Below are 24,002 nucleotides of genomic sequence, written 5' to 3' on the forward strand. Positions count from 1 at the left end.
TGAGTCTCTCAGTTTCTGCTCGTTTGTGTAAAGAACAGTTTCCTCTTCACTCTCTCGCCGTCCAGCTTCCTCAGCTGACCCCAGGGGCCAGCGCTTCCAGAGGAGGTTAAAATAAAAATAAACCACCACCATGCCACTTTCTCTACATTGGGCCCCTCTCTGCCACGGGCCACCCCCACCCCCTGCTGCCATTTGCTCTGCCAATGATCAAATGGCCCTGTTCCATCATTGTGGCTGCCCTTTTCTAGCTCTGCACTACCCTTTCGGGTATTAAGTGATTGGAACAACATTTCATATTCTGACCGCAATTGCACCGTGGGTTGGCAGGAAATCAAAAGCTGTGGGTGCATTTTTATCTGGAGCCAGGCTCTGCTTCCACTGATAAAGGAGGCTGTAGACCAGGCGAGGAAGTAACAGCTACATATGAGAAGATTAAGATGACAGCAAGAGGCGGCTCTTTTTATTATACCATCCTAAACCTTAAGGTCTACAGAGACACTTTTTTAACTGATGAAAGCTGCTCTTGGTAGCTGCTGTAATCTTTGAAAACACACCGGAGTGTGAACGGCTGTGCTGCCTTGGGAGGAAGGTGGGAGCCCATGCCTGCTGGACAACTCGGCCTCTTCCTCCTCCTCCTCCTGCCTCTCTCACAGAAGGAGGGAAGGTTGGCCTCCCTGAAGGGGAGCAGAGAGTGATGGAGGGGCAGCGCTCGTGCTCAGCCCCCTGGTGGGGCTTCCAGCCTCCGGGGATCGGAAAAAACAGTGAAGAGAGTCTCAGAAGCTCCTCTTTGCTTCACACAAGGGCCACCTGTTGCCCCAGAGTCATCTTGCTGGAACTCCATTCAAGGCTTGGCCACAAAGAACAGGCCATGTGGCTAGTCCTCAGTTTATGGGGGGGGGGTGTCTTTGACTGTGAGGTCACCACTGCAGCTCTGCAAAACCAGACACGATTCAAGCCGTGCTCCCCCAAGGGAAGGAATCCACATGCAGGACTTCAGCAGCTGCCTGTCCGGAGAGGCAGTTAATGTCACCTTTTATTCTGGATGATCTCTAGTTGATCGCCCTCCTGGTAGAAAGGTTCCTCCTGGCACTCCCAGATCTCCCGAGGAAGGGCCCTCAGCTTGTTTAGCAGAAAGCAGTGGACGGAGGTGTCGTTAAACACCTCCAGGTATTGCGGGTGGGAAGGGAGGGCGGCTTCCCTGGTGGCTTCTAAAATCTAGAAACCATGAAGAAGAGAAAGGCAGGGGTGAGCATTCCCATCAAATGCAAGTTAGCCGCTGAACATGCGCTTTTCTTTAAGCAGCAAAGCCCTACCTTTGCAATGTAAGGATATTCCTGTTGCAGAATCTTGGCTGGTACCCTAGAAGCCAAGTTGTGGGGAGGGGGAGAAAGAGAGAGAGAGAAACAAACAATGTTACAGAACTTGTGGGTGCTGGGAGAAGATTTAACCGCTGTCTCGGGGAGAGAACCCAGAGGTGCCTTCTGGGCCAGCCCAGCCATTGTTAAGCGGCACCAGAAACAGACGAGGTTCGCAGAGGTTCTGAGCCCATCAGCATGTGGGGAAGGAGCTTGATTTTCAAAAGCTGAGAGGGATTTAAGAGGGCAAGGAGGCACCAAGGGCCGGGGGGTGGGGGGGTGGGGGTGAATCCAGATTAACACTGGCCGCGAAATGGTTTTTTGGGAATGGGGGGTTCCCGCACCTTTCTTCCATGCCTCGGAAGCTGTTGCCCACAATGACCATCCTGGGGAGGGCCTCGAGGGACCAGTTCCGCCAGAGCAGGTTGTTGTACAGAGCTTTCCCACAGTGGATCATGTAGAAGAGGGTGGGGGCACAGACGGCCCGTTTGCCTTCCTGGAGGAAAAGACAACAGGCCAAGGGGTGGGCGGTTAGGACCGTGGGCTGGCACCCAGCTGCCACCCGGCCGCGTTTGGCACCCAGCCTGCACCGTGATGGTGTAAAGGGAATTCTTTCTGGGGATCCGGGACCTCCTTTGCAAAGCAATTCTCCAGCATGACTGCTGGCCGTGTTTTCCTTTAAAAGCCACTCCTTGGGCAGATGGTGGCTGCTTCTTTTTGTTGTTGCTTTTCTTCTTGACTTAAGAAAAAATGATTAGATGTGGGTAAATAGCATAGAACTGGAAAAAAAAAGGAGTTGGGGGGGGGAAGGACTTTTCAGACCAGCAAAGTCACTTTGTTCTCCGGCTTGTGGTGCTTTTGAAGTGTGACTTTGCTGTCTCGTCACCGACCAGAGAGGCTGCCGGAAACAGCTCAAGTGGCCGCCCCCTGAACGGCTCTGTGCTGCTTTAGCGGCTCTGGATCCTGGCCTTCCTCAGCCGCTGCTGGTGCACCCCTTTGTGATGTTCTGACCGCTGGCCATTTCTCGTAGGCAAACTCTGACCGAGGGATTTATTCCTCGCCTCCCACCTCTCACCTCGTTTTCCAGGAGCACTGTGAGGCCGAGACTGTTCAGGACTTTGATTTCCAACTCTGAAAAGACCGGGTCGAAGATGTGGCAGCATCGGTGGGGAATCTGCAAGAGGAGGAAGAGAGACAGGCTAATTATCCGCTGCATCACGCTTGCCAGCTTCACCCACCGCTCGCTCAACCCCCCTCCCCTCACCTGGAGCTCCTGCAACAAGAGCAGCAGGAAAGCCAGCTGGTAGCGCGCCTTGACGCAGGAGGAGAAGTTCCCGAGGCCGTAACACACGCACTGCAAGGCCCCAGCTCCGCTCCTCTTGGGTCCTTTCTGCAGCGGGGAGCTGGGTTCGAGGGCCCTCCCAGCTGGAGCCACGACCTGCAGGTCCTGAAAGGCAGCGAGGGTTTCCTGCATCTCAGCCTCCGAGGCGGCCTCTGGCCCAGCTGGCCGGCGGTTCCCGAGGGAACTGAGGATGGTTCCTGGGAGGGAAGAAAGAGGTCTGGGAGCAGGGGATTCTCCTTCTCCTTGCCCCCCCCCGCCCCTGGAAGGCCTCCCGCCTTAAGCCTGAAGCTTCCCTCTCTCTCTTTTTTTGGCAGGAAAGGCCAGACTTACTGAGGCTGGAATCCCAAAACTCGGAGTCTCGCAGGGCTGAGCTGCAAGAGAAAGAACCGGGAGGCAGAGAGAGAGAGAAGGGCCGGCTGATGAAAGGGGTGGATTTGCTGCAGGGGGGAGACACTTCGCCCCAGGCCTTGTTTCAAATAACTCTTGGGGGAGTTGCCACATGGCAGCAAAACAGCATCCCTGAGCATGTGCAGAGCACGCATCCTAGGGTGGTTAGGCAACCACTGCCACCCCAAGCCGCCTGAGCCCAGAAAATGTCCCCTCGTTGCCTCCCACTGCAGACCCCCACCCCACCCCCCCACCCACAGTTAGGAGGAAGCGGCGTTGAGGAGCCTCCCTGGACAAGGGCAGTCCACGCCTTGTCCCCCAGCCACCCTCGGCACGGGGCACCCGGGAGAGAGGACAGAGGGATCCTGCCCACGGAGGCTCCCTGGCAAGCTTGGGAGGCTGAGGAGTGGCGCCCACAGGTAGACTGCTCCTGGCCAGGGAGGCTCCTTCTCTCTCTCTCTCTTTCTCACCCGGCCTCCCTCAGCCGCCGCCTCTGTTTCTCTCCCGCCGCCGCCAGGCTCTCCTCCTCCTCCTCCTTTCCCCTTCGGCGCCTCCTCCGGCCCCGACCGGGCCGGATCCAGCAACCTTCGGCGGCTGCCCCGCGGGGTTCCATGCCGGAGGAAGGGCGCGCGAGGCGGCCAGGAAGGTCCCTCCGCGGCACCCGTAGGCCCGGCGGCCGCTCTTCTGCAGCCACAGAGGGAGAAAGTCAGGCAGGAGGACAAACACTTCCGGACCTCCGTCGGCGCCCTTTGCGGGGCAGGACGATTAGAACCGCCCTTCCACCCTCACGCCCGCCGCGTTCGAACGGGAGCCGGAAGAGTCGCCTTCCGCCGCGCGCTCCGCACGGGGTCCGAGGATTTCCCTGGGGTCACGTGGCAGGGAAGCCCGGTCAGGTGGGAGGGAAGCCGGAAATGGCCGCCCACGCCTCAGCCGGCGGGCGGGCGGGCGAGGCGAGCGAGGCGTCTCCTGAGCGCGTGCAGAGGGCGCCCTCCCTCTGAGCGCGGGCAGAGCGCCTCCCTGCCGGGGCGAGGTTCGTAGCGGTGGGAGGGAGAGGGAGGAGGGGCGCGGCTTTTGGGGGGCGGGGGATTCTGGGCCATGTAGTCCGGGAGGCTGTATGTGTGTGTGTTTGTGTGTGTGAGAGAGAGATGTGGGGGCAGGAAAAGGATCGGCCAACCCACTCTCTCTTCCCCTCCCCGCGCTGAGCGGGACCCCAAACACCGACCCACAGCCCTGCCCAGGTCGAGGGGGCGCTCCTGGCTGGTATCCACACACACACACACACACAGAGAGAGAGACACTCCCCCTTTGGGGGGACTCCCCCTCGCCACCTTGCCCTGCCTCCCCTCACAACAGCCCCCCTTGGGGGGGGAAGGGAGGCGGAGAGCGTAGGCCAGCCCCAGGGCAATGGAAGGCTACACCGCCTGGCAGGCAGGCTTGCTGGCTGGCTTGCCTTCAGGGCACCAAGGGAGGGAGGGAGGGAGGCAGCCCAGACCTCTTTCCTATGACAGGTTGGGGGGATGCTGTGGTTCAGTCACATGGCGGCCGTCCCGGAGGAGCCCACGTGCGCTAATCCATTCGTTTCTTAATTTTAGGGTGAAGGAAGCCACGCCTGGAAGAGAAATCACAAGACACGAGAAAGAAAGAAAGAGAGAGAGAGAGAGACAGAGAGAGAGGTTGTTCCTCTTGGCCTTTCTGCAGGGGGCTGAAAATCGCTGCCAGGGGTCTCGGCAAGGAGCTCCTGCCAGCCCCCCCACCCGACCTTTGTGTGTGGAGAGAGAGAGCCCTCCTGCACTGCTCAGAAAAACTTTCCACCCTCTTGGGTCAGATGCTGGTCTGGGCAGAAGCCTGTGGGGAGTAATGGAGGAGTAAGGAGCTGCTTTGAACATGAAGCCGCTGTTGAGACGCTTCTTTGGGAAGAGAAATCCTCGGTGAAGGTGGTGGGATGTGAAATAGATGTTCCATGGCATCCCCTGCCATGCCTGAGCCAACGCCCAGCCCCTGGTAAGTGTTGCTCCAGCGCTCCTCCTGGAGTTGAAGTTCTAAAAGTCAAGGGAGGTTTGATCATGCGTTGTGGTGTACGCGTGCATTTGCGTTGGTTGCTGTTTTTGCAATATGTGGCGTGTTTCCCAGTTTGGGCATGAGATCATTTGGTTGGGGATCCCATGGGCGGATCCTCCTCTGAAGGCTCAGTCTCGGGTTTTTTTCCTGGGCTTCTGCTTAGGAAAAGTTGAGGGAAGAAGGGTAAAAACAAACCTCAGTGTGCCGTTAGGTTCCTGCCTCCTGCCACCTCACACACCCCCTCCCCACAGACCTCTGCCCCCTTGTCTGGGAAAGGCTGAGCAGCCCCCCCCCCCCCAGTGCTCTCTCTCTCCTAGGGGCACATCTTGAATTCCACTGTGCCAATCACTCCTTGCAGGTGGAATTGCTTTTTCCTCTACGACAGTTCGAAGGTGAAGGAGGAAGGAGACCCCACACAAGCCGGGATTTGCTATTTCAACCCCCGCCAGGTAGGAGGAACTTTTATGTTTATGTTTATCTGTTGTAAACCCCCCAGAGTGGCCCCGGCTGCCAGATGGGCGGTATATAAATTAAATAAGTAATAATAACAATAATAACAACATTAATGATAACTTCAGTGGCTGCCCAGGGTTGCTCGTCCCAAAGCCAGCACCTTGACACCTAAACGCTCATTAATAAACATACCCAGTTGTTTTTGTTACTGCCTGTGTGTAGGTCCGGCCGAATTTAGTGCAGCTTTGCTGAATAGGCGGCAGGATGGTGCTTTGTGTGAAGAGGAGAGAGCCTGAGCGACCCTTCTCCTTAATGCTTTAATGGGCTTAATTCCCTGCCCCCCCATCAAAGAAGTACAAATAGATCTGCCCCTCCCCCCCCGGTATCTCCTTGCCTCTCCTCCTTCCCACCCACGCGTATTTGTCAGCCTTGCATCATAAGCTTCTTGGAAAAGGGAGCCAAGGGGGTCGGAGATTGGAGAGAGAGCCTATGTATTTGCTATTCAGAATATCTAAAAGTGATTTTCTCAGTCCAAGACCTTGCCCAGGCAGTTCTGTGTTAGGACTGCCTTGTGACTTCCCGAGAACTGTTAAAATCTGGCTGCCTCCACTTCCTCCCACGTCTCCCGCCCCTGCCAAGAGTGTGTCTGCATTTCTTGCTTGAGGAGGTAGCCCTCCACACCTCTGGGGAAGGAAGCAGGAGCCCCCAAAAGCTTGTGTCAGATCAAAGGTGCTGCCGCGCAAGGGGCCACCAGGCTTTGCTGCTTTGCAAAGAGCAGGAGCCCACCATCGAGTTCAGCAGGTTGATTCCCAGGCGAGCAACTAGGGAGGGAAGCCCTCGTATTTCATGCCGTGCTTCAGCATGCTCTGTGCTCTCCTTGGGTGTGTGTGGGGGGGGGGGCTCTGGCTGCTCTAGATCAGCCCTTGTCTATCCCTTGTTGCCGCCAACCAGTCCCGTAGCCAGGATGTCTCGCCTCTCTTCCTCTCTCCCCTCCTAGACCCCTCAGGACCAGCAGGAGTTGCTCTGCGGCCAGATCGCTGGCATGGTCCGCTGCGTAGAGGAGATCTCAGGCTCCCCACCACAGCTCATCCGGCTGAGGAAGCTCAAGTTTGCTGTGCAAGTGGAGGGGAGCTACCTCTGGGTGAGAGGCTGGGGGAGCAGGGGGAGGCCGGCGGGGGGGGGCTGACTGGCCAGGGGCCGGGGGGGGGGAAGGACAGGAATGATAAACCAGGTCGGAGGGGTGTTGGGAGCAAGTGGAATGCCCAAATGACTGGGAAATTCTGAATGATGCAATAAAAAAGTAACTTTTGTTGTGGTCAGGGGCACACCAGGGAACACCGGGGGGGGGGGGTTGGAGTCATGTATCTTTCTTATTTGCCTGTTCTGCATGTTTTTGTAGTGAGTTTCCCCATCCCACCCCTCAGTTCTAGCTCGCTTGACTTGATTCTGGCTGCTGAGGCCAAGCAGAGTGCCACCCTGGGGGGGGGGGCGACTTCTCTTCTGCCCTTGACCCCTCCTGTCCCACACAGGTGCTGGGTTGCACGTCCGACCTCCCAGACGCCAGCTGCCAGCGGCTCCTGGAGCAGCTGATGGGTTTTTTCCGCTTCTACCACGGCCCCGTTTGCCAGGCCTACCAGGTGAGTAGCGGGAGGAGCCTGGGATGCAGAGGAGAGGGTGCCCCCCCTTCCTCTTGCCCTCTGTCTCATCCCCAGTCGTCAGCGTCTACCCGAGCCCTTTCATCAGAGCTGCTGTTTCTGTTGTGGCCGGCCGGCCGGCTCTTCTCGGCACTTTAGTCTTGTAGTGCCAAGGAAGGATCTTTCCCCTGGCGAGTTGAGCTTTCCTTCGCTCACGCCCAGCTTCCGGATTGGGCAGGTGGGCGTCGATCTGAGCTGTGGTTTTCAGGTGTCTCTGAGCTGGCCTTCAGGGGTCCTGCTGGCCTAGTGGTGGGTTTCCTGGATGGGTGGGTGGCGGGGAGCCCTGGGGGTGTCCTTCCAGATCTTCCCACGTTGTAAAAGTGAAGGCCCCTTCAAGGAAACAGTTGTTTCCAGCCTCCAGAGATGCTGTCCAGACGGGTCTCAGGGGTCCCTTGGTAATGTGCTGGCCTTGGCCGTGTTTCCCACATCTGGACTAAAACCTCTGTTCCAAATGTCTGCTCTCCCTCCTTTCCTCCCCACCCACCCATTCCCCCCCCCAAAAAAAACGCTGCAGCCCAGCCAGAGGTGCTTGGCTGAGACAGGGGTCTCTGTCTCCCTCCCAGGAACGAGCAAAGGAGGAGTTGGATCAGGCTTGGGAGAGGACCACGGAGCACCTGCAGCGTAAAACCACCGACCTCCACCGGATCTTCGGCTCCCTCTGGGCCTTGGATAAAACCAAAGTAACTCCCAGAGCTGAGTTCAGCTGCTTTCTAAAAACAAATCCTTAGTATTTATTCATTTAAAGCAGCTTTGTTTCTCCTTTCACCCATGAAATATACATTCTGTGCAAGACCCTTCTGCCATCCCGATTCTCCTTAATGTTAGATTTAAAAAAAGAAAAAAGAAATTGAAAGTTATCCACAGAAAAATGAAATGCTGTGGCTGGTGTCCTCTGCTGGGTCCCAACTGGAGTATAGATTCTCCTGCCAAAACCCAGTTGGAGAAAAGCCCCCCCCCCCAAGCCTGTCTTGAGGCCGAAAGCCCCATGGCTTTTCCTTGCCGTCCCGTTTCCGTGCTTCCTTGTCCTGTTGATCTTGCGTGTTCTCCCGAAGGAGCTCCAGGTGGGATAACACCGGTGCGCTTGGCGGCCTCTCTCTGCTCTTCCCCAGGTCGACCCGCTCCTGTTGCTGAAGGCTGCCCTCATCCTCCAGACCTGTCAGCGGACTCCCCTCGTGCGGGCCGGCTGCATCCTCTACCAGGGACGGTGAGCCCCACGACCTTTGCTCCTTTTGCTCCTTTGCGCCCAGACCCAGCAAGGCGCCGTTTCTGCTCCCCACCGCGGCTGCCGCCGGCTCGCCGGCTGTGCCTTTTCCCCCTGAAGCTGAGCAGACAGGACGTTTTTAGAGAGCACATGGTTTGTAGAGTGTTTCCAGACCCCCATAAGAATCCCAGCCCCCTCTGCTCTGAGTGAGGGTGATGTGAACGACAACCAGCGTACGTTGCTTCTGCTGTACCCTCCGAGGGCCTGGGGGAAAGGCACCGTCCCTCCTCAGGGGAGCTGCGGCCACGTCTCTTAAGGCCTCTCCTCTCCCTCCAGGATTGTCAGCACTCAGCTCCCACCCAACCTGGCAGCCTGGGTTCTGCTGCAGGAGACCAAGCCAGACCCAGAGGTAGGTTTCGGCTCAGCCTGGCGCCAAAGGAAGGCGGCCTGTGCCTCTGCTTCTGAATTTAAAACAACCATATATTTTTTTAAAGCCAGGTTTCTAGTCCTCTTGATTGTCTGTTTGGTACACCTAGCAAATGGTTCAGCTCTGGAGAGCCGCCGTGCCATCAGCCTTTTAGCTGTAGCCACGCTCTCCCCTGCCAAACCCTCGGTCTTAACCATTCCTTTCCCGGTGCCCGCTTGCCCCTCGTTCTCTGGGAGCAGGTGCTTTTTCTGGAACTCAGGCTTTGCCTTTGCGACTGGAGCGCTTTGGGGTCCTGTGAAGGTGGAGCCGGGGGGGGGGGGAAGAGCAACTCGAACCTCGTGAGGGGCTGGAAGCTGGATCTCCCGGCCACCTCTTCCCCCTGGGTTCTCACCCAGTCATTCTTGGCTTCCATTTCAGGGCGAGACGGAGGAGGTGGAGGAAGGTGAGTAACCCACCGGGCGGCGGGGGGGGGGGGGTCTGTTGCCTCAGCAGGTCAGCTGGAGGCCTGACTGCCCGGGGAAGCGGGCGTATCCTGACAAGACCCTCGCAGAGTTTTTGTGGGCAAGCCAGGAGCCTAGAGGTGAACCTGCGCCCTCTCGGGTTTCTGGTGAGCTCCCTCCTCATTCCCTGCTGGGCCTCCTGTGTGACCGCTTCCTAGCTTTTGCATGGGGTCACACTCTCTTCTCTCACATACACATGCACGCACACACACACACGCACACCATCCTTAGGAGAAAGAACACCCGAGAAGGAACGCTTGAGGCCGGTGTTTTTGTGCTGATGCCTTTGATTCCCGCAGGCGGCCCCTGGGAACTCAGCGGGAGCAGGATCCGGCCCCAGGGAGCCCAGAGGTGCTGCCCGGGGAGCACTCCGGCCACTGCCTCCGGTGGGGGCCCACTTTTAGGCCAGAGCCTTCCCAAGACTGGGCAGGCAGAGACCTGTGCTCCCCACCCCTCTAGGGAGCCCCCCGGTGCCTCGAGCAGAGCCTCCTTTGCCTCAAGGGGTCCAGATCTGCCCCGTTTATCTCTTGGAAGAGGAAGCAGCAGCCCTCCGGGATTCCCCTGTGGAGTGGATGCCCAGGTAAGGCAGGAAGAGGAGGAGGAGGAGAGGCTCGCAGGAGAAAAAAGCAGCCCACCGAGGCGCCTCCGTTTCTTGGGCCACCCTCCCAGATGCTGGAATCGCTCAGGAGGGAGGAAACGGCTTCTTCTCTCTCTCTCTCTCTCTCTCTCTCTCTCATATTCTCTCTTCCTGAAGGAGCAGCAACAGCAGTGCTCAGGGAGGCCCGGCTGGCAGTGAGGACGGCCCAGCCCGGCCAGGCTCGACTGAGGACCAGCCAGTGGGGCCCGCGCTGGTGCAGATGATGCTGTACGTCCACCGCGTCCGGGGCTTGGCGCTTTCCCTGCTGGCGGAAGAGCACTTTGCAAATGCCCGAGCCTCCATCGAGGACGTGGTAGGTGCTCTTGGGCTGGTTTGTGGCCGCTGGAGGGGCTGCTTCCGGCACCCAGCTTTCCTGGGGTGGGGGTGGGGGGGCAGCAGGCCTACGCCCAGGGCGAAGCTGTGGGGAGTGGGGGAGACTCACCTCCGACCAGATGGGCCCCCAGCCGAGTGGATCGTGCAAAGGAGGCCTTCATTGGACCACCCCTTGCGTTCAGGCAGGAAGTTTGAAAGACTGCCCGTGGCCTATTTGGTTTTGAGGCCAAGTCTTTTCAGCATTACCTCTTGGTGCTGGCGTTGGTGCCCTGCGAGAGAGTGCATGTCCCTGACAGGGAGACCTGGTCTCCTGTTCATTCCCAACATCCCAGTGTGATTTATATGGTTGTCGTGTTAAAGCCCAGGAAAGAACGACGAAACCAAACGAAACAGCAGCAAGAGAAAGGCTAAAGCAATTTTAAAAATCCTGGAAATCCCTGCCAATCACGAGAGGAGGCTGACCGCTTGTTTGGTGAACGGGTAGCTCCTGGTGTGTGGCAGCCGGGGGAGGGATCTTTGGGCTGAGCGGGAAGGGAGTCCACCAGGTGCGGTTTGGGGGGCTGTTGCAGGTGTGTGGCCTTGGCAAGGCCTTGACAGCCCCCCCACACACACACCCACACCCCGTTCTCCTTCCTCTGTGCAGTATCACAGCACCCTGGCTTCTCTGAATGGCCTGGAGGTCCACCTGAAGGAGACCCTCCCGAAGGACGGCCCCTCCTCCACCAAGACCAGCTACACCTTCGCCCACTACGACTCCGTTCAGAACATCCTCACCAGTGAGTGCCAAGCCGGCCGGGGCCGGTGGCGGGCGCGGTTGGGGTGGAGGGTGGAGAGCAGGTGCCCGCTTGGCCAGGAAGAGCCCCGCTCCATGGCGGACCCACGACTCTGGCTTGATTCGCACCACGCACCCACCCAGGTGGCTGAGAGACAAGCCCCTTCGCCTTGCGTCTGCGTGCTGCACGGCAAGGTGCTTTCTGGGCTCGTTCACGGGGCCTGACTATCGCCTGGTTCCTGCTCTGAGCTGAGGGCGCCACAAGCGGCCCCTCGTCCTCGTGGCTTTATCCTCACGACGACAGAAACAGCCCCGTGAAGAAGGTCGGGCGGATGATGAGCGACCCAAGGCTGCCCCACGGACCTTATGGTGGGAGGGGTCCGAGGCTCCTCACCGCGACGCCCGGCTGAGAGCCATCCCTCCTTGCATTCCCTCCAGCCAACGTCCTGCCGGCCACCAGCCCGCAAGACCGGCCTTTCCTCAGGGCGGCCAGCCTGGTCCACACCACCTTGGAGCAGCTGCCCAGCGCTTCGGAAATGACCGTCAGGTAAAGCCAGGATGGAGGCCTCCTGCCTGGGGGGACTTCAGCTGCTCAGGAGGGACTCCGCCCGGTTTGGAGAGGGGTGGGAAAGGGGGGCCCCCACGCCCTCCCTGCCTCCCGCGGAGTCTGGGGAGTGCTAGGCCTTGGCGTGGGCAGCCGCAGGGGGAGGCCACCCGGGCTTCTTGCCAGGTTGGAAGGCTCAGTGCCAATGCTAGCTGGAAGGAGGGGGCGGGAGGGCTTGCTGGCCGGCTCGGAGCCAGCCAGGCCTGGAATTGGCCCGGAGGGGGGGGGGTTGAGGAGGCGGCCGCCCCAGCTGTCTGGGACCTGCCTGCTCCCTCACCAGCTGGCTTGCTTGCTCGCTGGGGTGGAAGCAAAGTGTGATGTTTGCAAGCAGACGGTTGCTTTCCAGGCGGCTGAGCAAGAGCCGGCCTTTCTCCTCCTCCTCCTCCTCCTCCTCCTCGCTTGCTCACTCACTCGCTCGGGGCCCGGTTGCTGTTTTTGTGTTTCCGTTCTCTCGTTGGCCTCCCCGCCCTCCTCCTGCCACCCGGCGCAGCCTTCCTGCCAAGCCAGTGCATGGCAGCCCCACAGTCCGTGCCAAACCCGAAAGGAAAGGAGCCCCTCCCAGGGCATCTGTGTTGTGGGCGTTGGCCGCCTTCATTGGCTGGGGGGGGGGAATCCGCTCCATCCTGCAGGGGCCCCTCCCCGGAAAGGGAGGAAGGAGAGGCAACCCCTTTGCAGCCCCACAGACCCAAGCTTGGGGTTTTCTTCCCAGAGAAGGGGCCTGTTCCGCGGGGGGGGGGGAGGGAAAGCTCCTCGTTGTCTCCCCCTCCACTGAAACCACTTGCCCGATGGGGGTCACTTGGCTGGACTCTGGATGTGGCCCGGCCGTGGCCACGACTTCCCTCTGCCAACCTCCTCTGTGCGCTCAGGAGGGTTGCCGGGTCTGGCCTGCCCCACAAGGTGGCCGAAATAAGCTCAGGCCGCGTCTGCTCTTAACGGGGAGGTGGGGAGGTGGGGGGGCCTGTATTTCCACTTCTGTTTTGTTTTTTCCTGGAAAAGAACCTATGGCTGGTGGGGAGAATATTTCTGGAAATCCTGCCGCCCCTCCCTCTTCTGGCCACAGATACAAAGCCCCATCTTCCCATCCCTGTTTCTTCCCCCCCCCCCCCACGACCCCTTCCTCCTTGACCCCACAGGAACGCTGCCACGGCCGTCTACGCCTGCCGGAACCCCGTCCAGGAGACCTACTTCCAGCAGGGGGGCTCCCCGCTCCGCCACTCGGGCGTCCCCAACCCGCACGACAGCGCCTTCGGACTGCCCGCCAAGGCCAAGCAGAAGCTGCTGAAGCACGGGGTGAACCTCCTCTGAGCCGGAGAACGGGTGGGCACCCCCCCCCCCCAGAGGAGAAGGGTTTCCAGTCACAAAAGGTGACCAGCCCTCCGGGACCCTCCGGTGTTGCCCACAAGAGCTTCGGGTGTTTTTCGCGGAGGGGGTCTTTTGGACGCGTTGAGTCCTCCTCTCTCCCCCCCCCAGCTCCAAAGAGCCCTCTCCCCTCCTGCCACTGCGCACCCCTGCGCTGCCGCTGTGTGCCTTGAAGTGGACCCCCCACACACACACACACACATCCCATTGAGTCTGTTAGCTGCTTCACCAAAGAAACCCACACACCCCTGCCCCCCCCATCCTGTCTCTCCCGCCTGGGTCCTGCTGGGCCAGCCCCTCCTTTCCCCCAGATTATCCTTTGCGCAGGGGGGGGGGGTTGAGGCTTCCTCCGGAGGGTGCGGGAGGGGGTTCCTGCTCTGTGTTGGACCCAGGCCAGCCCCCTCGCTGCCCCCCCCCGCCGGGCACCCTCTTCCGTGGAGCCAAACGGACTCCGAGTGCAGGTGGACTGAGGATGGACAGGGGAGGCCCGGCCCCTTTCTCTGCAGACAAGAGCAGGCAGGGCTTGGACTGGACCAGGGGAGGCCTGGCGGTGGTGGTGATGGTGCTGCTGCTCTTCCTCCTCCTCCTCCTCCTCCTCCTCCCGCATCCCCTTTTTCTCCCTCGGACCCTCTTGGCACTCCTTCCAGGCTTTGACCTGTTTTGGCAACCTTCCCCCGCCCTGCCGCCCACCAGCGGACGTGGAGGCCGTCCTCTGCCCACGGCCTCTGATGCCCCAGAGCATCTTCTCGTGGGGGTGGGGGTGGGGGTGGGAGGGAAAAGGGGGCAGGGCAGGTCTCTGCCTTCTCAGGAGGAGGACAGTAAAGATGCCCGCCTGGGCTTTCCCACCGGCTCTTGCTGCTGCCCGTGTCGTCCTTTTGCAAGCTGGCGGGTGGGGAGCCTCAGGCCTCGGGGCCCGCTCGCACCCGACGGCCATCCCAGCCTGGCCCACTTGGCTTCCCCCGTCCTGCGTTGTTTCCTCTTCCCAGCTTTTGCAAGCCCTCTCAAAGGTCAAGATCTCTCCCTCAGGCTTCCTTCCGGACAGGGAAGAGCCCAGAACTGGAAATGTGCTGGACGTTTGGGGGGGGGAGAGACCAAGGAGGGGGTGGCTGGCTGGCTGGCTGGCTCTGCTTCTCCACCAGGCAGGGGTGTTTGCATGGCAACAAGGAAAGGCAGGCGACCAAAACAGGCTTGCCCGTGCGCGCGCGTGGTCGTCTCCAGAAAAGCCACGGCTGCCTTCTGTGCCTGCCATCTGTTGGCACCAGCTGCAGAAACGGCGGGCAAAAGGGAGCCGCCCCTTCCTCTTCACCCCCCCCACACACACCCACACACCTTGTATACACCTTTGTCAAGAGGGTGGGGGAAGAGCGTCTTGGAGGTTAAGCCCCCCCCCGACTCTCCATATCATTCACTGTGAAGAGCCTGGTTCTGGAAGGCAATCTGCCTGGCTGCAAAACTGGCTCGTGTTTTCTGCCCCAAGGCCAAGACGCTAGTCCTCATTACTCCAGAAGGGCACTGGAGCAAAGGGGCTCAGCTTGCATCCGGGCTTTGGAAAGTGCCTTGTTTGGCATTCCCCCCACCCCCAGCATCCCCATCTCAGCAGCAACCTGGGAGACGCTGAGCATTGGGGGAGGGGGCCGCCAGCAGGCCTCCCCCCTCGTGGGCAGCCCAGAATAGGTTTGCCCCACGGGCACCACTTCCCTGGCGGGGAAGGTTGGGTTGTGGGTGGGAGTGCAGCACGAGGCATGCCTCCCGCCCCGCGGCTGAAAAGCAGGTGCCCCTGGTGGGTGGAGGGGCACAAGGATGCCCCCCCCCCACGCAAGAGGCTTGTCCCTAAGCAAAGCCAACACTAACAAGGGGCTGCTCAGTCACATGGGCTGGTGTTGGGGGAAGATTTCTGGGTTTGTTTTTAAACAACAACGACAACATGCACGGCTTTTTGTGTATTTTTTAAAAATCCCACACAAGATTGTGATGCGTGAAAATTATCCACTGGCAGTACAGAGTTGGGGGGGGGTGACTCTCTCTCCCCGGGTCCTTCCAGCAGGCCTTTGGGCTCAGGCAGGCACGCCGAAAAATGGGGAACCCCCCCCTCCTGCATCGCGGCCGTCCCCTCTTGCGCTTTCCTTCCTGAGGACAACCCAGCCTGCAGCCCCCTTCCTCTCCCAGGAAGCCCCCCCCACGCGCTCCCCGCTGCCGGCCCCGATCCGAGCAGCGACCAAAGCCAAGGGAGCCAGAAGGCACCAAAGAGGCTGATGCAAAGCTGGCAGAAAAGGGGGGGGGGCATCCCGATCCTCTCTCTGCCTCTCTCCCTCCCTCTCACATACACACATTCAGCCTTTACCCTTTTCCTCCCCCACTTTCTCTAAGGAGGGGTGCGTCAGACCTCTTACAGCAAAAGGGGGAAATAGGCCCAGAGGGGGCCACACACGCCCCCAAGAAGCTGCTATGGGGGTCCCCTGGGGACCCTCTCCCTCCCGGCGCCTTCTGCGTTTTGCTTTCGCCCTTTTGGGGGGGCCGAGGTGCGGGTGGCTTCGTGTCTTGAGATGCTCACAAGAAAAAAGGTGGACGTGGTGACGTTCATCCAGAAGAGCCCCCCAGGCGGGCTCTTGGGTTCTACGTTCGGGACACAGCTAGCAACATGAACACACATACGCACGCACACACAGACACTACAGTGGCACTGTGCCTAACAGAGGAGCAGGAGGTGGCATTGGGGTGGGTGGGGGACGACAGCTCTGTCCTTTCCCGCTCCCTTCGAGCGAGAGACAGAATGAACAAGACGGCAAGGTGGACGGTCCCAAGGGGCGGAAGTTCAGCACGAGGAGCGGCCCTCACGCCACGTGGACAGGCAAGCTCTATGGAGGCTGCACAGGCTCGGCGTCCCAGCTCCAGGCGCCCTGGACCTCCTCCAGCCCACCAGCGGGGAGGGGGAGGTCACATCATCGTCCCGGAGCGAAGATGAAGTCGAGGGCCTGGCGCTCTGCAGCGGCCACGTTGGGGTGCCAGAGGTCCACCATGAACACGGCACGGGGCCCTTCCTCGGGGGGACCTGGAGGAAGAAAAGAAGGCGCGCAGGGTGAGTCTTCGGCTCTCCTCTAGGGCCCCCACCCGACACCCACTCCCCAGGGACTCTCCTCGGAGAGGGGAAAGGGGGTCTCGCATCACTCCAGAACCGGGAGGCGATGGTCTGATGGGCCATGGTGGGGAGGCCTGTTCCTCAGCACAGTTGCAACCGTTTGACGCCTCCTTTTTTTCCGTGTGCTGACTTCTTCTTGGGAGGTGATGGGATCCGTAGTCTGGAGAGGTCTCCGGCAGGCTAGACCACTCCCGCGCTACCCCCTGAACCACAGTAGCCCATTCAAACAGTGGATGCCGTTAGGGCAGGGCCGAGCAAATGGGCTGCAGCTCCTGACGGACTGCAGCCTGGCACGAAGACCAGGAAGCCAGAGTCGCCAGGCGTCTGCCCCCCCCCCCCGCGCTGGACAGGTGGGACCAACGCGCCAAGATATGCAGGTCTAGCTTTGGCCACGGGTGGGGCGTGGGGGCACGGGGAGGGTGGGGTGCGCGCCGAGAGCCAGACTTGCCTCCGTGGAAGGCCGTGTGGAGGAAAGAGTCGTCAAAGAGCAGGCAGCGTCCCTCGGCCCAGCACTGGGGCTCTCCCCCCACCACCAGTTCACAGTTGCTGGGGGTCTTCAGCCCTGCAAGAAAGGAGGAGGGAAGGTCTGGTGAGGGACTCGCCTCTCGTGCCAGCTGCTTTCTCTGGGCCGACACGGTGGGGGGGAGGCCGGCTGGGCATGGAGCGTCCAGGCATGGCCTTGCCATTCCCGTCACGGCTGCGCCCCGGGAGCGGGCGCTTTGCTTCCAAAATGGGCGAGTCCTGCGCCGCCTCCTTTGAGGGCTGGGATTTCTTTGGCTGTAGGAATAAGTCTGGCCGTTGTTCTTTCCTCAAATAAGATGTCTGGCCGCAATTGGTCCTTAAAGAGGATAAGCGGGCATTCCAGCAGCCATTTCCGATGCGTCAAAGGGCTGCGCCCACAGCTCTGAGCACCGTCGGTCTCTTTGGCCCCTGAGGATGTGCTGGGGCTGCTTCCCGGGGTCCCTCCCTGCCCGGCCCCTGCCTGCCGTCGGAGGGACACCAAGGGAGCGCCAGCTGCCCTGCTGGATCCCCAGGGGTGGGTGTGTGTGTGTCTGGGCCTGGCGGGTCACGTCTAGCCCCTCGAGATAAAGGCCGGCGCTTAATGCTCAGCGGCCTGCTTCTTCTGCAGAAGCATGAGAAACGGCAACCAGTCCCCCCCTCCGAGGCGTTTTCTGCCAGAGAAAGTCCTCTTGTCTTGACTCTCTCCTGGGGTGAGGAACCTCACGGAGGCAGCTGCGAACAAAGCAGGATTCTTCCCCTCCCCGGTGATGGAGGTGCACATTGACGCGCCTGAGGGGCAAGGCAGAGGCCCCGGTTGAAGTCAGCCACTCTCAGGCCTCTATGGAAATCTGACGCCCGTGCGCATGCATGCGCGCGCACACACACACACGCACACACACACGCACACACACACGACCCCCTTCGCCCAGCAAGGTGGGTGAGACAAGGGAGGCGTCTGCCCCTCCTCGTAGGAACCCAGCAGCAAATGACGAGTCTGGGGGGGGGCAGGAAGGAACACTGCACGCATGCACGCACGTACACGCCAGGCCGCCTGATCAGTTGCCATGGCAGCAACTCAGCCCAGCAGGGCCAGCCTCTTTCAAAGCCAGACAGGAAGTGCAAGTGGCAGGGGAGAGGACAGGTTTCGCACCCTGAGCCATCCCGCTTCTTGGCTGGCACCCTGTCTTGCAAAGCAAACCCACTTCTCTCTCTCTCTCTCCCCTCCTGCTCGGTCAACATACCCAGGTCCAAGGAACAGACCGGGTACGGTCCTGTCCTGCCTGAGAAGGAGGGGAGGGAAGGCACCAGGCCCGTCCCGTATTCGAGGTTCTGCCCAGGAGAGGGAAGGGGAGCAGACGGGGGTCCCCAGAAGTACCTACCCAGGTGGCACCGGAGGCGGATGTTGGTGGGCCCGTAGTGCTCGGCGATGACGGTGCCGGGGGTGAGGACGGAGAGGCAGGCGTTCCCAAAGATGTTGTTCCCCAGGCAGGTCCGGAGGCTGCCGAGCAAGCGGTAGGTCCGGGGGCACCTCCGGCAGTTGCGGGGCAGGCAGGTGCCCTGGCGGACCAGGGAGAAGGTCAGCCACTCCCCGCTGGGCGTGCTGTGGACCTTCCAGCCCTGCGGGAGGCTGCCGCTGGAGAAGGCCTGGTAGAGGGCCTCGAACTCGCCGGCGATGGTCTGGGCGTTGCGCTCCAGGAGCTCCACGTCGTGCTTCTGGGCCTCCCGGGAGAAGTAGGGGGCCGTGGGCAGGTCCGGCAGGAAGAAGACCTCCGGCCTCTGGATGGCCGGCCGGCTGCTCCGGTAGCGGCTCTGCTCCCGGATGGCCTTGTGGATGCGGCCCATGCCCGACCAGGAGTAGCGCTTGGCGTACTCCTGCAGGTGGTGGTAGAGCTTCTGGTCCAGGCCCTCGCCCCGGGCCCAGCGGGCGCACTCCGGGGAGCGGCCGCCGATGTAGCCGTTCGGCTGGCCGTGCCCGCCGGCGGACCCCTGGAGGAGGGCGTTCACCGTCCCGTAGGGCCGCCGCGGCTGCTCCCGCCCGACGTGGTAGCAGTACCAGACGAACAGGGCCAGGAGGAAGGCCACCGTGCCCAGGGCGGCGACGTCGCAGTCCCGCACCGACTGGACCCCAGTGCCGATCACGCCCCGCAGCCTGTCCAGCGAGCCGCTCCAGCCCACAAGCCACTCCAGACACATGGTGGCCATGGGGGCGAGGGAGAAGCAGAGGAGAGCCCGGGGGGGGGGGGGTGTCAGGCCCCGGTGAGGTCCGAGACAGCCTGGGGGCGGGGGGACTGGCCAAGGGCCGGGGAGCACCTGGGACGGACCCTGGAACACGACATCGCCACCAAGGGTGGGGGAAAAACAGGCTAGGGGGGTCGTTCCCCAAGGGGCTTCTCCAGAAGAACAAGTTCCATCCTCGGCGCTTCCTCAATTCAACCCCAGGAACGGATCAGATCGGAGGAACCTGCAGGAAGCTCTGGAGCAGCAGAGGATTCCCCCCCCGGGGGGGGAGGCAGAGGCGCTCCTTCAGTGGACGGCTGTCTCTTGGGGGGGCTCCCCCAGGATTCCTGAGGAGGAGACGATCCGCTGCAAGGCCTGGACGCTACGATTCGACTCAGAGGAGATTCCTGGTTGCTCCAGGAGCTGCAAAGGGGTCAGGATGAGGCCTGGGATGTAGACTCGCACCTGCAGGTGGTTCTTACGAGGACAGGAGGCCTGGGTTCCCGAGGACCTTCCCGCTCCCCGAACGGCACCCTCTTGACTTCGTCCGGAGCCCCCTCCACTCCTAGAGTCGGGCTCCACAGAAATCCAACCCAGTGGAGCCCATTTTTCTGCCTGTTCTCACGGGAGGATCTGGAAAGAAGACAAGAGGCACTGAGGAAGAGAAGAGGGGAGCTCAGGCGATGGGACCGCATCCTGCCCGCCCAACTACTCCCCGCCCACAAGCAAACGCTCTCCCTGCAACACCCACACGCGCTCTGGATGCTCAGAGGGGCGCAGCACACGGCACGCACGCCCCTGGAGAGCGGCTGGAGTGCCCACCCAATGAAGCCTCTGGTGCCCCCAACGCATGCCAGGCGAGCCTTCGCCCACCGCCCGCAAAGAGGCCCCCCAGCACAGCCCGAGCCCTGGCTTCTCGGAGAGATCCGTGTTTCCTCAGGCCACCTGCCTGGGCCCCCTGAAAGAAGCCACTGGGGTCTCTCACTTAAAAGGTGCAGGATCACTGGGATGGGATGTGTGGGAGCGACTGGAGCCCAGGGCAGGGACTCAGGAGAGAGAGAGAGAGAGAGAGCAGGGTTCAAACCTTCGCCTGGCCCTGAGACTCTTTGTCACTTCCTCTCTCTCAGCCTGGCCCCACCTGGGAAGGGAAAGGGAAAGGGGGGGGGAGCCCTGGCCACCCGCCCCCTGGTTTTCCACGCCAAAGGCAGCAGCGCGGAGCATCTTCCAGGCAGGGAAAGAGGCTGTTATGTAAGGAAGAGAGGGAGGGAGGGAGGGGGGAGCCTATTTCTGTTCCAACTTGAGTGTGGGGACAATGGAGGCAGTGAGGTGATCTCTCAAGGAAATCTCTTGGCACGAATCGGTGGGGATCTCCCAGGAGCGATCAGCCCGGGGGTGGGGGTGGGGGTGGGGGTGGCGCTTTCGAGACGGCGGCGCCGCCTGGCCTCGAGCCAAAGCGCTCTGGCCGGCAGGAGAAGAGGCTGGGGAACTCCAGGCCACAAGCAGCTAACTGCCGGAGGCCAGCCCCCGGGGGAGCCGTGTCGCCCAGCCGGTCTCCTCCGCCAGGAGGGGGTTGCAGACTGAGCCCCGCCAGGCAGGAGGTCCCGGCCGAGGATGCCTCTGGGCGCGGCGGGCAAAGAGGCGGGTGGAAGTCACGCTGGCCGGCCGGCCGGAGTCCGACTGGGGGGGAGGGGGCTGCGCCTCCTTTCCGCGAGAGCAGCGCCCCCGACCCGCCTGCCTTCCACTCGGAGCCCCCGAGCTCTCCCGCCGCCAAGGCCCCGAGAGGGGCTGCCGGGGTCCTCCAGGCCCCTCAGCCAAGGGCGGCCCGAGGCCCGAGGTCCGCCCGGTCGGGCGAGAAGCCCTCGGCTCGGCGGCGGCGGCGGCGGCGGAGTCCAGCTGGGCAGGGCAGGCGGGCCCGTGGCGGGCGGGGGGGGGCCGAGGAGGGGCCCGGGGCGCGCGGACTCCCGCCCGGCCGGGGGGGGGGCTGGAAATCCAGCGGCGACGCGCTTGCCACGGGGAGCGGGGTCCCCCTTGCCCTCCTCCCCGCGTTCGCCGCCGGGCCCGACCAGGCCGTCTACTTCCCTCGCCTGGCTGCGAGTAGCGCCAGAAACTCACCCAAGCCCTGCCCGTGCCCGCGAGCATGTGCAGAGCGCCCGCCCGGAGGCTTCCTACGCCGCCAAGAGGCCCCGGGCCCCACGCCCGCCGCCCCCGCCGCCGCCGCCGCCTTCGGGAAGGGGGTCCCCGAGAAGCGCTCGCCTCTGGGGCCGCGTCGCCTCCGCCTCGGCCCGCCGCGAGCCCGCCTCCCCAGCGCCGCGCTCCCCGCAGCAGGAGGCGGACGGCGGCGGCGGGGAGCCCCCGAGTCGGGCCTGGAGCCGCGCCCGGAGCCGGCGAGGCACGGAGCCCCGACGCCCTTCGGCCCCTTGGGCAGCCCGGGCCGTGGCTTGGAGGGGATGCCCGCGGAGCCGAGCAGGGCTCCGGCCCCGGGACCCGCGCCCCGCGCCCTACCTACCTACCTACCTGCCTACCTTCCGCCGCCGCCGCCTGCGCGCCTGGGCATCCCGTTCCGGCTCCGATTCCGGCTCCGCAGCCGCGCGGACCACAACTCCCAGCAGCCCGGGAGGGGCGGCCCCGACCCTGCCTGCCTGCCTGCCTGCCAGCGAAGCGGCGCGCCCCGGCGGCGGAGGCGAGGCGGAGGCGGAGGCGGGGAAGGAACGGGGGGGCTTCTGTCGGCGAACCCTGGCCTGCGCGCCCAGCTTGGCGGCGAGGAGGCTCCCCAGAGGCGCCCGGCGTGGACAGGCGGAGTCCGCCAAGGGCTCCAGAGCACGTGCAGAGCGCTCCCTCCTGAGGCCGGCGGTGGCGGGGGGGGAGGGAAGGGGCCCCCTCTCCTGGCGGGGAGGCTAGAGGGCTCGGCCGCTCCCGTGTCCCCTTTCCTGGCAAGGCGCCCCCCCAAGCACTCCCGCCTCTACCGGTGGGCCGGATCCGTTTGCTGGAAGGAGAGACGGACGGAGGGATCCCGGGCGGCGAACCTGGCCTCGGGACCTCCGAGGCAAGAGGGCTGCGCGCCCGGCCAGCGTGCAGGGCTTGGCATTTCCCGGGTGGCCCCGGGGGGGGGGGAGACCCAGCGGTTTGGGGCGGGGGAGGCTTCCTTCCGAGTCAACCTCCCTCGGCTGCTCGTGTTCCTCTCCCGCGGAAAGCAGCGAGGGCAGCGGGCAGAAGCCAGCCGGGGCTCCGTCCTCTCCAAGCCCTCCGGGTCTACCTCTCCGGGGTGTTGTGAGGATCAGGGCCGGGGAGAGGGGCAGAGCCCCTGTCCTTTTCTCCTTGGAGGTCAGAAGGCAGGCGTGGGGCGCGGAGGGGCGGGGGGGGCCACCTCTTCTGAAACACACGTTTTGTTTCAGCTCCAGAGTCCAATTTATTTTTTGATGTGCATTATTTTTATGACGACATAAAAGAAATGCTGAGATCTCCGTGTGTTTGGGAAGCAAAAGGGAAATCAGCACAAAGGAATGAATGGCAGGAAACCAGACGGGGAGAAAACAGACCCCCCCCCGCGTGCGCACACACACAGAGCCTGGCAGCGGCTTGTAGGCTCATCACCGGGCGGGCATCTGTCTGCAGAGCCAGGACTCATGCTCGAAAGATGTGAGGCAAGGCTCAGACATGCCACTGAGCATACACAGAGTGCCCTTTGCCCCTGAGTAGCTACCGAGCATCCCTGACTGACACAGAGTATTTCCACGTCAAGGAACATGACTTCCCACCGAGCAGGGGATGGTGAGACCCAGAGGCCACCGGCCGCCTGCATCCATCATCAGAGGCGCGGCCTTCCTTTCTCGGATAAAGGCGGTCCCGAGATGGACCGTCCAAGACGCGCCGCCGCTTTGGAAAAGGCGAACAGAGCGGCCTTTTCTTGGCGCCTTCACCGGCGGCCACCAGGCAGGCGGACGCTGCTGGCAGACCAGGGATTCGTGTCTTGGCACCCAAGAAGCCCTGGGGGGAGGCGGGAGGGAGGGAGGGAGGGAGGGAGGGGGAGGGAAGGAGCTTCTTCTAGGCCATGCGCCTTTCCAGGCATTCATCCCTTCCAGGGTGCCAGCTGGCACCCCCTCACCCACCCACACACACACACACCTCAAGGCTTGGCTCCAGGCTGGCAAAAGAGGAGTTACTCACTCAAGGAGATTAAACTCCTCTCGGGCGCGCAGCGCATCGTGTAAAGGGAGGGATTCTGAGTCAGCCAAAGTGGGTCAAGCCGCAGGAATAAGATCCTCGGCTTTTTAAAAAAAGACAAAAGGCAAACCCAGCGGTGGCTCCGGGCGGCTCCGCTGCGCTCCCTGCCAGCTGCTGGTGCCCACCCGGGGGGGGGGTCTCTTTCCTTCCACGTGGAGTAGCTTGTCAAGGGGGAGGAGATGAGCCTGCGCCCCCCCCGCCCTCCTGGCTCCCCCCTGCATCACTTCTGGATGCTCCCAGTGGTTTCAGCACCTTGTCTTTGATGGTCTAATAATACAGGACTTTCCAGCATGAGGGGGATGGGGGGGGCACAAGTGGGGGGGTCCTCCTTCTAAAGCCAGCGTGGGCAAGGGGAGGCACCCCAGAGGTGTGTGTGTGGGGGGGGTGACAACCAGCCAAGCCAAGGGCCTGCCCTGGAGCCCAGTGACGTCTGAAGGGTGGCGCCGCTGCCCGCACCGTTTCCCAACCGTTTGCTTTTCGCTCGTTTTGAAAACACAGGACAGGACTCTGGGCGGGACCCCTGGGCGGGACCCCCCCCCCCGCCGGCTCCTTCTGGATCAGGGGGCAGATTCTGGGGCCTTGAAAACGCTGCCCATCCATCACCCTCCCCCCCCCCCTTTTAGTGTATTGCTGTGGGATTCTCGGCCTCCTTTGCCAAAAGCGCCGGAGGGAGGTCCCTTGGGGAGGGGGAGGGGGGCAGAGAGAAGTGGGGCCTGGCTTCGGTTCCGCTCTGCCCCTTGTCTGGCCAGCATGGGGGGGGGGGGGGCTCCACCTCAGGCAGCAGAGTGTCTTGGGACGGCCGGGC

The 24,002-nt window shown here is 62.2% G+C and overlaps 3 protein-coding genes across 5 annotated transcripts; 1 reads left to right on the plus strand and 2 right to left on the minus strand.

The window, feature by feature from the left end:
• Nucleotides 1-432: 432 nt before the first annotated feature.
• Nucleotides 433-3,794, minus strand: SRRD (SRR1 domain containing). 2 transcript variants are annotated; one of them, XM_020801855.3, is made up of 7 exons: nucleotides 3,555-3,794; nucleotides 3,028-3,068; nucleotides 2,620-2,894; nucleotides 2,431-2,529; nucleotides 1,700-1,851; nucleotides 1,314-1,359; nucleotides 433-1,215 (listed from the first exon to the last, which is right to left on the minus strand). In XM_020801855.3, the coding sequence occupies exons 1-7, from the start codon at nucleotides 3,695-3,697 to the stop codon at nucleotides 1,027-1,029; spliced, it is 945 nt and encodes a 314-aa protein (XP_020657514.3). In that variant the 5' UTR covers nucleotides 3,698-3,794; the 3' UTR covers nucleotides 433-1,026. The 2 variants fall into 2 exon arrangements, with proteins under 2 accessions (XP_020657514.3, XP_078237989.1); XM_078381863.1 differs by lacking the exon at nucleotides 3,555-3,794 and having other exon boundaries at nucleotides 2,620-2,914; nucleotides 3,028-3,306.
• A 160-nt stretch (nucleotides 3,795-3,954) lies between these two features.
• Nucleotides 3,955-13,200, plus strand: HPS4 (HPS4 biogenesis of lysosomal organelles complex 3 subunit 2). 2 transcript variants are annotated; one of them, XM_072983445.2, is made up of 14 exons: nucleotides 3,956-4,114; nucleotides 4,677-5,085; nucleotides 5,501-5,591; nucleotides 6,593-6,736; nucleotides 7,125-7,232; nucleotides 7,853-7,969; nucleotides 8,399-8,493; nucleotides 8,827-8,899; nucleotides 9,335-9,359; nucleotides 9,877-9,997; nucleotides 10,172-10,367; nucleotides 11,031-11,163; nucleotides 11,598-11,706; nucleotides 12,897-13,199. In XM_072983445.2, the coding sequence occupies exons 2-14, from the start codon at nucleotides 5,045-5,047 to the stop codon at nucleotides 13,066-13,068; spliced, it is 1,425 nt and encodes a 474-aa protein (XP_072839546.2). In that variant the 5' UTR covers nucleotides 3,956-4,114; nucleotides 4,677-5,044; the 3' UTR covers nucleotides 13,069-13,199. The 2 variants fall into 2 exon arrangements, with proteins under 2 accessions (XP_072839547.2, XP_072839546.2); XM_072983446.2 differs by lacking the exon at nucleotides 7,853-7,969 and having other exon boundaries at nucleotides 3,955-4,114; nucleotides 12,897-13,200.
• Nucleotides 13,201-15,981: 2,781 nt separating this feature from the next.
• ASPHD2 (aspartate beta-hydroxylase domain containing 2) lies at nucleotides 15,982-19,182 on the minus strand. The gene is made up of 3 exons (XM_078381867.1): nucleotides 18,139-19,182; nucleotides 16,707-16,820; nucleotides 15,982-16,171 (listed from the first exon to the last, which is right to left on the minus strand). The coding sequence occupies exons 1-3, from the start codon at nucleotides 18,959-18,961 to the stop codon at nucleotides 16,062-16,064; spliced, it is 1,047 nt and encodes a 348-aa protein (XP_078237993.1). The 5' UTR covers nucleotides 18,962-19,182; the 3' UTR covers nucleotides 15,982-16,061.
• Nucleotides 19,183-24,002: the final 4,820 nt, after the last annotated feature.

This window comes from Pogona vitticeps, chromosome 14 (assembly GCF_051106095.1).
Source record: "Pogona vitticeps strain Pit_001003342236 chromosome 14, PviZW2.1, whole genome shotgun sequence".
Classification (NCBI taxonomy): domain Eukaryota; kingdom Metazoa; phylum Chordata; class Lepidosauria; order Squamata; family Agamidae; genus Pogona; species Pogona vitticeps.